The sequence below is a fragment of the Heteronotia binoei genome, chromosome 18 (genome assembly GCF_032191835.1).
Source record: "Heteronotia binoei isolate CCM8104 ecotype False Entrance Well chromosome 18, APGP_CSIRO_Hbin_v1, whole genome shotgun sequence".
Classification (NCBI taxonomy): Eukaryota; Metazoa; Chordata; class Lepidosauria; order Squamata; family Gekkonidae; genus Heteronotia; species Heteronotia binoei.
The window spans coordinates 29,657,361-29,672,498 of record NC_083240.1 but is presented as its reverse complement, the minus strand read 5'-3'; the positions used below and the strand labels follow the sequence as shown (position 1 = coordinate 29,672,498).

At 47.1% G+C, this 15,138-nt stretch overlaps 1 protein-coding gene across 2 annotated transcripts in view; it reads left to right on the top strand.

Annotated features, from left to right (window-relative positions):
* The window catches only part of ATP2A3 (ATPase sarcoplasmic/endoplasmic reticulum Ca2+ transporting 3), a 165,193-nt gene extending 151,465 nt beyond the window's left edge, over nt 1-13,728 (top strand). For both annotated transcript variants that reach the window (XM_060259213.1, XM_060259214.1), the window contains 8 exons: nt 582-917; nt 1,911-2,131; nt 4,208-4,410; nt 4,901-4,986; nt 6,320-6,453; nt 7,816-7,933; nt 10,549-10,666; nt 13,411-13,728. In XM_060259213.1, coding sequence (XP_060115196.1) covers nt 582-917; nt 1,911-2,131; nt 4,208-4,410; nt 4,901-4,986; nt 6,320-6,453; nt 7,816-7,933; nt 10,549-10,666; nt 13,411-13,430 — 1,236 coding nt within the window. In that variant the 3' untranslated portion in view covers nt 13,431-13,728. The remainder of the gene's footprint in view (nt 1-581; nt 918-1,910; nt 2,132-4,207; nt 4,411-4,900; nt 4,987-6,319; nt 6,454-7,815; nt 7,934-10,548; nt 10,667-13,410) is intronic.
* The last annotated feature ends 1,410 nt before the right edge of the window (nt 13,729-15,138 follow it).

The window sequence follows — 15,138 nt, the reverse complement described above, 5'->3', positions numbered from 1 at the left end:
TTAGCCACAGTGTGTGTGTGTGTGTGTGTATTGGCCACTGTGTGACACAGAGTGTTGGACTGGATGGGCCATTGGCTTGATCCAACATGGCTTCTCTTATGAGCAAAAAGGATGGCAGCAGTGGAGATGCTTCCTTTTCCAGGCGCTCCTCCCCGCTAACTGTGCAGTAGTGCAGAGACTTCCTTACTGCTTTCGTATTAGAACCTTGGAGGAGAATGCATCTTGTTCATTCTCTGCCCTGCAGTCCAGAGTGGCAACTGGTAAGATGCCTGGTCCCACCTGTCCCTCATAGCCACTGGGCTCGCTCAAGTATACCCAGGGCTTCTCTTGTAGCAGGAATTCCTTTGCCTATTAGGCCACACCCCGTGATGTAGCCAATCCTCTTGGAGCTTACAGTAGGCCCTGTACAAAGAGCCCAGTAAGCTCTTGGAGGATGGACTACATCAGGGATGTGTGGCCTAATATGCAAAGAAGCTCCTGCTGCAAAAAAAGCTCCAGGTATAGCAAATGAAAGTCTGAAATATGGAGGTGATGCCAGCCTTGGGGAAACTAACACACTCCTTCTGGTTCTTTGCATGCAGACGAATCTGACTTTTGTCGGCTGCGTGGGGATGTTGGACCCTCCCCGGAAGGAAGTGATGTCATCCATCGAGATGTGCAGGAAAGCAGGGATCCGAGTCATCATGATCACCGGTGACAACAAGGGGACAGCCGTGGCCATCTGCCGGAGGATCGGAATCTTCTCGGAGACCGAGGACGTGACGGGCAAAGCTTACACGGGCAGAGAATTCGATGACCTTGCACCAGAGGTGCAGCGGGAAGCCTGCCATTCAGCTCGCTGCTTTGCCCGGGTAGAGCCTGCCCATAAGTCCAAGATAGTTGAATATTTACAGTCCTTCAATGAAATCACAGCAATGGTAAGCCCGGGGCTTCACGTTAGGATGCCTCTCTTGAAAGAATATCCAGAAAGTCTTAGAAGTGTATGAGAAATCCCACCCCCATTCGGTGCAGAAAATCCAAGTTTGTTATACCTCGCCTAAAGAAGAAGAAGAATTGCAGATTTATACCCCGCCCTTCTCTCTGAATCAGAGTCTCAGAGTGGCTCACAATCTCCTTTATCTTCTCCCCCCACATCAGACACCTCGTGAGGTGGGTGGGGCTGAGAGGGCTCTCACAGCTGTTGCCTTTTGAAGGACAACTCCTGCAATAGCTATGGCTGACCCAAGGTCATTCCAGCAGGTGCAAGTAGAGGAGTGGGGAATCAGACCCGGTTCTCTCAGATAAGAGTTCACACACTTAACCACTACAATAGCTTGCTCTCATCCAGGGGTGGCCAAATTTGCTTAACGTAAGAGCCACATAGAATAAAGGTCAGATGTTTGAGAGCCGCAAGACATGAATGTCAGATGTTTGAGAGCGGCGAGGGAGGGAAGGCAAATAGATGGAGAGGGGACAAGAAAGCAACTGTCACTTAAATACCTTCTCCAAGCCAGCCAATGGGGTTGGGGTGAGGTTAGAGAGCTACAAAAATGTGTGAAAGAATCACATGTGTCCCCCGAGCCACAGTTTGGTCCCCCCTGCTCTAGTCTGTCCTAAGTCTGTTATCGAAGGCTTTCATGACCAGAGTGCATTGGTTGTTGTGGATTTTCCAGGCTGTGTGGCCATGGTCATGCCATTGTGAGACCTGTTGCTGGCGAAACATCAGGTCTCACAATACCAAGACCACAGCCACACAGCCCGGAAAATCTACAACAACCAACCTCCTAAGTCTGCTGACCACTAACTCTATGGGGTGACTTCGAGTTCATATATCATGGAAGGGGGGGGGAATTCTCCCTCTCTCCACTTTCTGTGCAGTGACTAAATTTATGAACATCCCTCCTCTAACAGCTGATCTTTGCTTTCTCCAGACTGGTGATGGGGTTAATGATGCCCCAGCTTTAAAGAAAGCCGAAATCGGCATCGCTATGGGCTCTGGCACAGCTGTGGCCAAGTCCGCAGCAGAAATGGTCTTATCCGACGACAACTTCTCAACCATCGTTGCTGCTGTGGAGGAGGGCCGGGCCATCTACAACAACATGAAGCAGTTCATCCGCTACCTCATCTCTTCCAACGTCGGGGAGGTTGTCTGGTACGAGCACTCTCTGGTGATCTTTGATGCCATGCAGAATAACATCACAGCTGAAGGAGCACCGATTTCCTTTCTTTACCTTCTCCTTCCTCCTTGACCTTCCTCTCCTCTCTGCTCTCGTGTCCTAATTCACCTCTACTTTTGCTCTGCCATTCTTCCAAAGGGCTCCTACTACTTCTACAGAGAGTTAGAGAAGGACCTAACTTTTTTTAGTCTTTCTGGTTTAAGCATTTTGTTTACTTCAGTTATTTCATCTTCTAGTCCACTGCTTTCTTTGGACTGCAAAACTAGATACATTACGATGAAAACAGTATACCGCATATAATAATTGTTCCAATAAACATGTCGGTGGATGGGAAGATATGGCTGAACAAGATTTCCAGCAGCTGAGACCCTGGCTTCTAGCCTTGCATAAATTCTCTCTGTTACACCCCCATATATCCATAGCAAGATTCTAGTCCTTATGGATGTTAAGATATGCTGGAGATCTCAGAGGCTAGACTAACGGGATGGCTGAGGGCAGAGCTTTGTGCCCTGTAGAATTTCCTGCTTTCCTTCTAGACCAGCAAAAGCAAAATAATGTAGAATAGGAAAATGCAGAATAAATTCTGCAAAACAGAAGCAGATCTTCATAATTCATACCCACAAAAACTTGGAGTAAAGTGCAATGCTATTTTGATCCAAAACTGAAAACTTTAAAAAATCATTCAGCTCTCAGAGCTCTGGATGGCAGTGAACGCCAAAATGAGGGGTAGGGGATTGGCACCTTCTTTTGATATTTTCTCCCCTCCTCATCCATTTCAGATCCATTTTTGATCATGTCTGAAATGGATCTCTGTTTCTGTGCCTTAAATGGGACCTTCCCCATTATCTCCCCCCACACTTTCACAATCATAGTGGTAACCAGGACTTTTTTTGCATGTTAGGCTACACCCCCCCTGCCCTTGATGTATCCAATCCTCCAAGAACTTACAGGGCTCTTATTACAGGGCCTACTGTAAGCTCCAGGAGGATTGGCTACATCAGGGGTGTGTGGCTTAATTTGCAAAGGAGTTCCTGCTACAAAAAAAAGCCCTAGAGGTAACAAAGAAGACATTGGAGAAGAAGACATTGGATTTATATTCCACCCTCCACTCTAGAGTCTCAGAGCGGCTCACAATCTCCTTTATCTTCCTCCCCCACAACAGACACCTTGTGAGGTGGATGGGGCTGAGAGGGCTCTCACAGCAACTGCCCTTTCAAGGGCAACCTCTGCCAGAGCTATGGCAGACCCAAGGCCATTCTAGCAGCTGTAAGTGGAGGAGTGGAGAATCAAACCAGGTTTTCCCAGATAAGAATCTGCACACTTAACCACTACACCAAACCACCACACCAGAGTTAAGGTTGGGAGAATCTGGGAACGGGATCAGATTTTGGAAGCCGGGCAGGGTCAGTAATTGGAAGGGAGACAAGTAAGGAAGACTTTGCAGAGGAAAGCAGTGGCCAACCATCTTTACTTCTCATTTGCCTTGAAAGCCCCCTTGCTGGGGTTGCCATAAACCAATTGCAACTTGACAGCGCTTACGTATTTAATCCAAGATTGGTGCCTGTTTGCAAACAAGTCTGGTTTGTCTGTAATTGTGCAGTGCTCTGATTCTCGGGTGCTCTCAGGCTTCACTGAACCCAGATTCCGCCCTTGCCCATGAATTCTGCCACTGCTAAGGAGAGGGAGTGTTGCATGGTGTAGCGGTGAAGAGTGTCAGATTCCTCACTTGGCCATGGAAGCTTGCTGGGTGACCAGTTTCTCTCAGCCTCTGAGCTGTGGAGTCTTGTGAACAAAAAATTCTATTTGATGAACTACTGGCATTAAAGTTGTGAGCTACTGCATCAATTAGTTTGCTCGGGGGGCATTTTTCTTGAACTAAAACAAAGACATGTGAGCTGGGGGTTAAAAAACCACAAGCTGGCTCACGCTAACTCACCTTAGAGGGAACACGGGTTGTGAGCATAAAATGGAGGAGGAGAGAATGATGTTATAAACCGCTTTGGGTCTCCATCGGGGGAGTAAATGGAAATCCTCACGCCTCCCCCTTGCAGTATCTTCCTGACAGCTATCTTGGGGCTGCCTGAAGCGCTGATCCCGGTCCAGCTTCTGTGGGTGAACTTGGTGACGGACGGTTTGCCGGCCACGGCTCTCGGCTTCAATCCCCCCGACCTGGACATCATGGACAAGCTGCCCCGGAATCCCCGGGAGCCTCTCATCAGCGGATGGCTTTTCTTCCGCTACCTGGCCATTGGAGGTGAGACACCTGGATGGCTCTCGGGTGTGCAAGCCAGGACAGGGCAGGGTGCAGAGTGTCAGATGAGGAGGATGAAGACGGTTTGGTTTTCTGCTGTGTAAACACCATGGGCATGTTTTATTGTTAAGTTTTAATAGAAACCAGTGTGGTATGGTGGTTAAGAGTGGCGGACTCTAATCTGGAGCACTGGGTGTGATTCCCTGGTCCTCTGTATGCAGCTGCTGGGTGACCTTGGGCCAGTCCCAGTTCTCTCAGAGCTCTCAGCCCCACCTACCTCACAGGGTGTCTGTTGTGGGGAGAGGAAGGGAAAGGAGACTGTAAACTGCTCTGAGACTCCAAGGGAAGGGCGGGGTATAAATCCAACTCTTCTTCAGATGGGAGGCATAGGACCCCCAACTTTACCTGAGCTAGTCAACAAAGTGGAATAGCACAACATCATGAGGACTACAAGACTGAGTGATCTGTTTGCTTTGCTCTTCACCCCTTGCAGTGTACGTTGGCCTGGCAACAGTAGGGGCAGCTACCTGGTGGTTTTTGTATGATGCTGAAGGCCCTCAAGTTACCTTTTACCAGCTGGTAAGTCGCTAGGTGGAGTTGGGGCCAATTGCCATGCAGTTGTTGATTTTAAATGTCTGTTTGACCCTCTCCCCTGCTGTTTTAGTTTTCAATGCATTACACTAAAACACTTATACCCCGCTTTTCCTACCAAAAACAAACACCATCCTCTCAAAGTGAATAAAAACACAATAAGCAAGTTACTCAGATCACTGCTCTGATAGCAAAGGGGATGAGTGCCTCCTGGCAGGACAGCAAAACAGGGCCAGTGACAGGCAAAACAGCAGTTTTGGCATATTTGGGGGCTGAGGACTCCCCAGGTATGCTGGGAAAAAATAGCTTCTAAAATTAAAAATAAACAGTAGAGGCAGAGGGCAGCTCTCCCAAAACAGGCCAATGAGGACTGAGCACATGCTAGGAGTCATAAGAACACCGAAGGTAGTCGAGCATCCGTTAAAGGGGCGGGGAGCAAGAGCAGGAGGAGGGGAACAGAGGGAGGGGCTGTGCATGAAGAAGGCACTAGGGGGCAGTTTCTGGCATCTCCAGTTCAAAGGATCTTGAGTAAAAGGTGTTGGGGAAAAACTGTTTTCCACCCAAGGCCTTAGAGAGCCTTTTCCAGGCAAAGAAGACGCAGGGCGTTTTCGCACTCATCTTCAGCCGGCGCGACCCCCCTCTTCACCGCGCAGGATCTCGCATGGATTTCGCACTAAACGCCGCGGAGCAGCCGGAAGAGCCGCAAAGTCCCGGCGCTTTTGCGGCGCAAACCGAAACCGCCAAAAAGCAGTTTGGCGTTTGCGCCACAAAAGCGCCGGGAGTTTCCGGCTCTTCCGGCTGCTCCGCGGCGTTTAGTGCGAAATCCGCGCAGATCCTGCGCGGTGAAGAGGGGGGTCGCGCTGGCTGAAGGTGAGTGCGAAAACACCCACTGTTGACCTAGAAAAGGGTTGAGCTTGGTATGTTTCACATTTGATGTCCCCCAAATGTAGTCCTTTTTGGCCTAGGGATGGGGTGTTCACAGCAGTGGATGCCCCTGTTAATGGCTGCAAGGATGATCATTTTGTGACTCTTCTTGTCATGGTGGAACCTGGGGTAATTTCTTGGCAGGTTGTGGCATAAGAACATAAGAGAAGCCATGTTAGATCAGGCCAATGGCCCATCGAGTCCAACACTCTGTGTCACACAGTGGCCCCAAAAATTTTTTTATATACACACACACACACACATACACACTGTGAAGTCAAGGGTCGTGGTGGTGATGGTGATGGTGAAGAAGGAGGAGGAGAAGAAAAAATTGTATCTGCTCCTTTTGCAATGCTCTCCCATGCTGGACTTGAGGCTGTATTCTTCTTCCTCACAGAGGAACTTCATGAGATGCACTGAGGACAATCCCATCTTTGAAGGGGTCGTCTGCGAAATCTTCGAATCTCGTTATCCGACAACGATGGCGCTCTCTGTGCTGGTGACCATTGAGATGTGCAACGCCCTTAATAGGTATGGCACCTCCAAATAGGCTTTCTTCTCTTCTCTCCTACCTACCTCTGTTTTTTGTAATAGATCCGGGTATGGAAAGAGGAGGAAGTGATTCAGCTCCTAGAGTCTGCAGGTAAGAGAGATACTTGAGGCAGGCTGGCTGTGTATCTATAGATAGGGAACTGCATCATACAGAGGGCAGAACTGGATGCGACAGAAGTCAGAGTTATGATTTGTGTGGTTGTGGAGACAGTTTTGATAGTGGTGGCTGAAACGACAGAAGTCCTTGATCAGCAGACAGGGCCTCAGTGTTACCACTCAGGAGAGGCTGTTCTGCTCAATCTATGGCAGAGCAAAACAACTCCCAAGGTTCATAGAGAATGTGTCATGATAATGCTGACTGCTGCCAAAGCTCTTATAGCTTTGTGCTGGAAAAAGAAATCCCTACCTAATTTACAGGAACCCCATGGTGCAGAGTGGTAAAGCTGCAGTACTGCAGTCTAAACTCTCTGCTCACAACCTGAGTTTGATCCCAGTGGAAGCTGGGTTTAGGTTGCTGGCTCAAGGTTCACTCAGTCTTCCATCCTTCCGAGGTCAGTAAAATGAGTACCCAGCTTGCTGGAGGGTAAATATAGATGACTGGGGAAGGCAATGGCAAACCACCCCGTAAAAAGTCTGCCATGAAAACATTGTGAAAGCAACATCACCCCAAAGTCTGAAATGACTGATGCTTGCACAGGGGACTACCTTTACCTTACCTAGCATACAACAATGGCATATTAAATTTTGGGAGTATTGCATGTTAGATAAAATTGCAGATAGCATACTTCATCATGAGACTAGCGCAAATCAAACCGGTTTCGTAAAAGTGGCATCCACTATTAAGCAGTTTTTCAAATGACTTACCTGATTATATTTTGACATCATCGATTGGTTATATTCTGTCATTTATAGCTATTCTGTCTTGACCTACAAGATATCTAAATGTGAGGTTACTGAATATCTATTAGCATTTCATATAGAAAACTGCAAAAACTAAACACTTGGTTTCGAAGTGGACTTCTTTTGGGATGAATCCCTCCTCTTCGTATTTATATTTTTATAAATGTTACATATTGTCATCTCTGTCTATGTTATAAGTGTCAGTGCTGGTATGAGTTGATGTTTGTCAATCTTGATTTTTTTATTTAAAAAATAAAAGGAAAAAAAGGAAGAAGTAGCAGCATCAAAGGCTGAGAGTGTAAGGTGTATCTGCTCATTCATGCCATCCATGGATTTTGATGCAGAATTTTGATAATCCTGAAGAGCGCACAGATGGGTTCTTGAGTGTGTGTGGGGGGGGGGAAGGAAATGATGGGATTCACATCTGTTCTTCCTTTGCAGTGTGTCTGAAAACCAGTCGCTGCTGAGGATGCCCCCTTGGCTCAACCTCTGGCTCCTGGGGGCTATTGTGGTGTCTATGGCTCTGCATTTCCTGATTCTCTATGTGAAACCACTGCCTGTAAGTACCAAGGCTTGCACCTTGAATGAGAAAATGTTGGTCTCCAAGGGGAAAACATTACTGCCACCCACCCAACCACCCACCTTCTGAGTTGCCCATTGGCCAGCTGTCAGGATTCCGGGGGCCAAACATGATCTCTTTGAGGATAGCAGGAAAACAATCTTGGAAACTGGAAGACTGAAGCAGGGGCCTAGGGGATGGTGTGGACGCAGGAGCAATTCCCAGAGGCTCTCAGAAAAGAGGACCCCTCTGGGGAGGTTTAGATTGGCCCTCTAACAACTCTTCCCCAAAAGGGCTGCCTTCTACTCAGAAATCAGACCGGTAGAAGCCTTCTAGCCCCACTGGATCCCATGTTTCTAGATCAGAAAGTGGCGCTTTTAATTTGGGACAGTTTTTATCCACTTGGTAAAGTGGGGCTTGAGGAAAGCACTTCCCTACAGATCCCATTCGGATCCAAGTCCAATTGTAGAATAGCGCAGCTCACTCATCCACCCCACAGTGAGCTCTCCAAGGTCCTGAAAGCCCACAGTCTACCACAGACTCCTCTATCCTAGGACAACAAACAACTCAGGTCCCCTCCCTTGCATTTATATCCCCACCTCTCCTCCAAAGAGGTCTAGGTAAAACACTGCAATTCCTGCTTCTGTTTTATTCTCTGGGGAGAAAGGTCAGGCTAAGAGAAGGTGACCAGGCCAAGTCATCCAGTCAATATAAGCCTGCAAAAAATAAAAATAATAAATAAATCAAGGCTGGGGGGGGGTGGCTTGGATCTCCTAGTCCTGGGGTGGCCAACAGTAGCTCTCCAGATGTTTTTTTGCCTACAACTCCCATCAGCCCCAGCCATTGGCCATGCTGACTGGGGCTGATGGGAGTTGTAGGCAAAAAACAGCTGGAGAGCTACCCTTGGCCAGCCCTGTCCTAGTCAAACACCATGCCACACAAGATCTCAGTGGCCAGCTGGTAACCTGAATTTTTTGCCATTGAACATATGAAGCTGCCTTATACTGAATCAGACCTTTGGTCCATCAAAGTCAGTATTGTCTTCTCAGACTGGCAGCGGCTCTCCAGGGTCTCAAGCTGAGGCTTTTCACACCTATTTGCCCGGACCCTTTTTTGTAGATGCCAGGGATTGAACCTGGGACCTTCTGCTTCCCAAGCAGATGCTCTACCACTGAGCCACTGTCCCTCCCTGCCATGCCCAGCTACTGTGCCCCTGTCAGCACTGGAAAGGAATAGGAACTAAACAGGTGTGGACCTGACCCCTGTGGGGGTGAGAAGCCATTAGAACTTGAAGCTTCTTGTAGAAAGAGCTGGTGATAAGTAAGATCCACAGAGCAGAATCAATATATGGGGTGGCTTTTCAAAGTAACTCATCCACAGGACCCCGCCCCAAGGAGCTTACAATCTCAACATTTGTCTTTGTGGAGGAGAGGAAAGGATAAGCTGTGGAACCATCTGTATTTGCCACAGTTCCAAAAACAAAACCAGGTGAGGAATAAGCAGATGAATCAAATCCAAGCCCTCCCAGGGCTTTTTTTGTAGCAGGAACTCCTTTGCATTTTTAGGCCACACCCCCTTGATGGAGACAATCCTCCTGGAGCTTACAGTAGGCCCTGTACTAAGAGCCCTGTAAGCTCTTGGAGGATTGGCTACATCAGGGGTGTGTGGCCTAATATGCAAAGGAGTTCCTGCTACAAAAAAAAGCCCTGAGCCCTCCTGTCTGCCCCATCAAGTCAAAGAGGCTCATTTGGTGGGGACACGAGCAAGGGCCTTTGCAGTGGCAGCTCCATGGTTATGAAACAGCCTCCCCAGGGAGGTGCACCTGGCCCCTTCACTTTTGATCTTTAGGAGACAGCTGAAAATTGTTGTATTAAGGACTCTATTTAATTAAAGCAGTCCAAGATTCCTATCTTAAAATATGTGGTTTTATGGTTTTTAAAAAACCATTTACATGTATTTTATTAATAGAGTAAGCCACCTTAAGCTCTGTAGAACAAAAAGGCAGCTAACAAAGATTTTAAATAAATAAATAGTGGCCCATCTCACCCCATGAGCTTTGTGGGGAATCTGCACCCAGATCTCACAGGTTCTGTTTGGACACTCGAGCCATTATCCTGCACTAGCATTGCACCGTTTTTGCAGCCAGCAGTGTACGAGTTAGCTGAATTCCTTCCACACATTCAGTGGCTAGAATGATGGAAGCTGCAGTTCTGGCCCATAAATATCAGACAGGCTATCATCCCCAATTTCCTTAATTGGTGGTTCAAAGGTCACTTTCAGTGGGCCTGGCCAGGGCTTTTTTGTAGCAGGAACTCATTTGCATATTAGGTCACACCCCCGTGATGTAGCCAATCCTCCAAGAGCTTATAGGGCTCTTTGCACCTATCTGTAAGAACCACCAAGCGGGGTTTTCCCTGCTACAATTGCTTGCCTCTGTGTAGTGACCCTCATCTTCCCTGGGGGTCTCCCATCCAAGTACTAACCACAAGTTTCCCTGCTTAGCTTCCAGGCTCTGACAAGCATGAGCTAGTTTGGGCTTTTCAGGATCTTTAAAAAAAAAACTGTCAAGAGATTTAAAATAGTTGATGTAAACCTGTCCTTTCCTTGCTCCGCAGCTGATATTTCAGGTAACGCCTCTCAGCTGGCCGCAATGGGTGGTTGTGATGAAAATCTCATTCCCAGTGATCCTGCTGGATGAAGGCTTGAAGTATCTCTCCCGCAACCATTTAGAGGGTGAGTATCACCAGAGGTTGCCATGACTTCCAGGTGCGCACACACAAACACAGGGGGAAATCTTTTTTTTTTTAATCCAAACGCTGAATAATAATAATAACAAGATATTGGATTTATATCCCGCCCTCCACTCCGAATTTCAGAGTCTCAGAGTGACTCACAATCTCCTTTATCTTCCTCCCCCACAACAGAAACCCTGTGAGGTGGGTGGGGCTGAGAGAGCTCTCACAGCAGCTGCCCTTTCAAGGACAACCCTGCAAGAGCTATGGCTGACCCAAGCTCACTCCAGGTGGTGCAAGTGGAGAAGTGGGGAATCAAACCCGGTTCTTCCAGATAAGAATCTGCGCACTTAACCACTATACCAAACTCGTTCTCCAAATAAGGCACTTACAGTGAACTTTAGTGATCAGTTGCAAATGGACTTTTCTATGTCACACAGTGAAATCCAGCTGCAAAGTGCACTGGAAGTGGATAGAAGTGCATTATTCAGTGTGTGGTATAAAATATTCAGTAGTGCTTGATTCACTGGTTTTAAGATGTTTTGTTCTTCCTTCTCACTGATGTTGATGGTTTCAGATGTGTTGGTTTATGGTTTTAAACAACTGCTGGTTTTTATTTTGGCATCCTGCCTGTTCATTGTGTTTTTTCCCCATCTGTGCTGACTCGGGAACACAGCTGACCAGGTGTGCGAGGTACAAAGGCTTCAAATGAATGAACAAATTTGGATTTGTAGCCCATTGAGAGCCAGTGTGGTGTAGTGGTTAAGAGCAGCAGACTCTAATCTGGAGAGCCAGGTTTGATTCCCACTTCTCCCCATGCAGCTACTGGGTGATCTTGGGCGAGCCACAGTTCTCTCAGAGCTGTTCTCTCAAGAGCAGTTTTTGAGAGAGCTCTCTCAGCCCCACCTACCTTACAAGGCATCTGTTGTGGGGAGAGGAAAGGAAGGAGATTGTAAGCTGCGCTGAGGCTCTGAGTGAAGGGTGGGGGATAAATCCAGTCTCTTCTGATGAGGATATAACTCCAAGGCACTGGAGGAAATCTACAAATCCTCTTAAATCAACTGTGACATTTAGGGAAAACAAGTGAGTGCCCTGCTTGGCTGGAGACTGTAGAAGACCCATGCTGTGTGTAAGGGCATTGCCACTGTGACTTATTAACAATAAGCATGACAATCTCCTTTACCATGGAGCCTGTCTGGGGCTTTGGAAGGGAAAGTGAAATCCTGTCTCCTTCTGTCATAATGTGGCCATGTAGGGTAATCCTTTTTTCCTCTGCTGTAGCCATATAGCCAAGGGGGGGAAACGCTCCCTGACAAACCCACTGTTTGGTTCAAGGAATTCATATAGAGGAGAAAACTTGTTTGTTACTTGACCTTCCTTTGAAGGAACAAGAACGAGAAACAAAAACCCAACCAGAACAACCCAAAATGCTGAGTGAGCTCTTGTGCTGAGCAGAAAATCATCTCCATGTTACAGCTTTAAAATTAATGAGGGAAAAGTCTTTGTTTGCTTGGAGAGTTTTGTAAAAGGTGGCCTTAGGGATGGAGGTTTAATTTGATTAGCCAGTGCCCTCCTCATAAACTGCGAGAGCCAGCGTGGTGTAGTGGTTAAATGCATGGACTCTTATCTGGGAGAACTGAGTTTGATTCCACACTCTTCCACTTGCAGCTGCTGGAATGGCCTTGGGTCAGTCATAGCTATCTCAGAACTGTCCTTGAAAGGGCAGCTGCTGTGAGAGCCCTCTCAGCCCCACCCACCTCACAGGGTGAATGTTGTGAGGGAGGAAGGTAAAGGAGATTGTGAGCTGCCCTGAGACTCTGAAATTGAGTGGAGGGTGGGGTATAAATCCAATAGCATCATCATCATCTTCTTCCTCCTCCTCCTCTTCTTCGGATACCCCCAACTTTGAAAAAAATCATAGCTACGGGCCTGGTCTCTCTGATCCCTTGATCCCTGTCTGTTCAACCCATTTCCTGTTCAAGCAGGCTAAAGAATCTGTCAGTTAGTAGCTCAGAAAAATAACTGTCTTTGCGTGGAGGGGAGACATGATAGAGGTGTATAAAATTACGCAGTGTTAAAAAAGCAGAGAGAAGGCCCTTTTTTTGGCCATTTGTTTCCTTCCTTCCCTTCTCACTGACTAATTCCGGAGAAGTAGTGAAAGTGACAGGCAGTAGAGTCAGAACCCAGAGTAATGTGAACACTCTTTCTAGACAGTAGGTACTTAACTTGTGGAACTCATGGACACATGATGCACTGACAGCCTCCAGTTCAGATGGCTGAGGAGATGGCTTGTCAAGGCTTTACTGATAATGTGGAACCCGTGGATACTTCTGACCACGAGATTTTGGAGGCAAACTTCATGCCCTGTTTCTGGCAGGTGCACCTGGCCAGTCAGTCCATGAGACCAGCAGGGCTCCTTTTATATGGTGGTTTGTTTTATTTTGTTTTATTTACCTTTCTCCCCAATAGGGACCCAAAGTGGCTTACATTGTTCTTCTCTCCATTTTATCCTCACAACAACTCTGTGAGGTAGGTTAGGCCGAGAGCCTGTGACTAACCCAGGGTCACCCGGTGAACTTCAGTGGCAGAGTGGAGATTCAAACTCAGGTCTCTCAGGTCCTAGTCCAGCACTCTAACCATCCTACCACATTGCCTTTCTCTGTTAAATTTCCGTTGAGTCTCTGAAGTGGCATCTTCTGATACATTTCTTATCTGCCCCCTTTCTTTTTTCCCCCCATTGGGCAGGCAAAGAGATCAAGAAATGAACACTATGAACTCAGCTTCTCAACAAAGGAGCTCTCAACTCTCAACTGGGACTGAAGAATTTGCATGCTAGAACATCGCTAGAAGCCAGCAAGCAACATGCATGTGTTTTGAGTCTCGGACTTGATGCGGGTGAATCATCAAAAGAAACAAAAAACTGATTTTTCGGGGCAGGGGGGCTTTGTTTTCCACTTTTGTTATGTAGCTTTTTTTCCTGTACATAATGGTGCAAATACTGGACAGATAAATTATGGGGTCAGGAGTAGAATTTGTTTTGGAGGTAGGGTATTTGAGGTTCTTATGGTTTAAGTTTCTGAAAATTTAATTTCTTCCCCCCCCCCCCCTTGTTTTTATTCCTCCCTAAATGACCAAGTAACTGCATTTGTTTTGTCCTTTCTAGAAGCAGAAAGTGTGTGATGGTTTCAAAATGAGAAGGACAGCTGATCTCGTTGCACATACTCCTACTACAGAGTAGTTGAGACAGAAATGAGATTCAGAATGAGGAAGAGTAATTGGTGAATTGTCCTATAAAGCAGTGGCACCAGAGTCACTGTTTGGCTCAGGTCGCTTAGCTGGTGTGACCTGGAAGGCTTTTATAGAGGTCCTGATAGAACCACATGACTTGCTCTGGCCTATCACTGCTTGGGAGACCTTTGGGCTGGCCTCTTTTGGCCATCTCGTTAGTGGAGGTGCTCAACGTAAACCCTGGCTTGATTTCTCTTTGGTTCCAGGTTCAAGACTCGCTAGCCAATTAGAGCCCTGACGGCTCTGGTTTTTTCAGAGATCGATGCAGTGCCTGCCCTTGGAAGAAATTTTTCTAGGAAAGAAAAAGAAGACATAGTTCAGGTTACTTATATTGACCACTGTTAAACGCTTGTGCTCATTTCGCCCTGCCCCTTTTTTTGTGTTCAGAGCTTTAGCAAACGAATAAGAGGAATTATTAATGTTATTACTGATTAACGTGAAACAATGAGATATGTGCGATGGCAGACCTATGCCCAGAAGTCGGGTGAAGGGCTCCTAAATCTTCCTGATGCCTGGGGCATTCAGAAAGAGGAGTCTGCTGGGTCTTAAAGCCCAGCATATGTTAAGTGAGAGGAAGGAACTTTTCAGGACAAGATGGGACGGGGGGTGGGGGGTGGGGGTCAAAGCATTGCTGGTTCAGTCAGCCCTAGTGCCCCAGTAAGGCTAAGAGGGACCTTTTATGCCTGTAAGTGAATCCTCTCTCAATTGCATCAACCCCCCCCCCCCAAAAAAAAAGCTTTCCCAGGGCAAAGGGCCCCCATGTGACAGCAGCAGTCAATCAACCATCTTCCTCTGCCCGCTCTCTCTAATTGCACATGCAAGCATTCCTAACCCTAACTACTAAAAAGCTGACTGTAACTTTTTTGGCTTCTGTTATAAGACTCAGGAGCCTTGTCCCCAAACCCCAGAAAGAACAGTTGCAGAAGGAATGAAAAACAAAGTCAAATTAAAGTCAGGGGAACCAGAGTTTGAGTGGGCAGGTGAATTCCTCTACCCCAGTGTTCCTAGCCACTTTTCTACACTTATTAACCCTTCACCCAATTGTATGAACTTCATGCTAGTTAAATGTTCAGTCACACTGTCATTTGCAGGGATATACATGGTGCTGAGGGCCAATTTAAGTTTCTGATAACTGGGTCCCGGCTCCACCATCTGCGAAGACAGAATTCAACTATAATTTCTTTA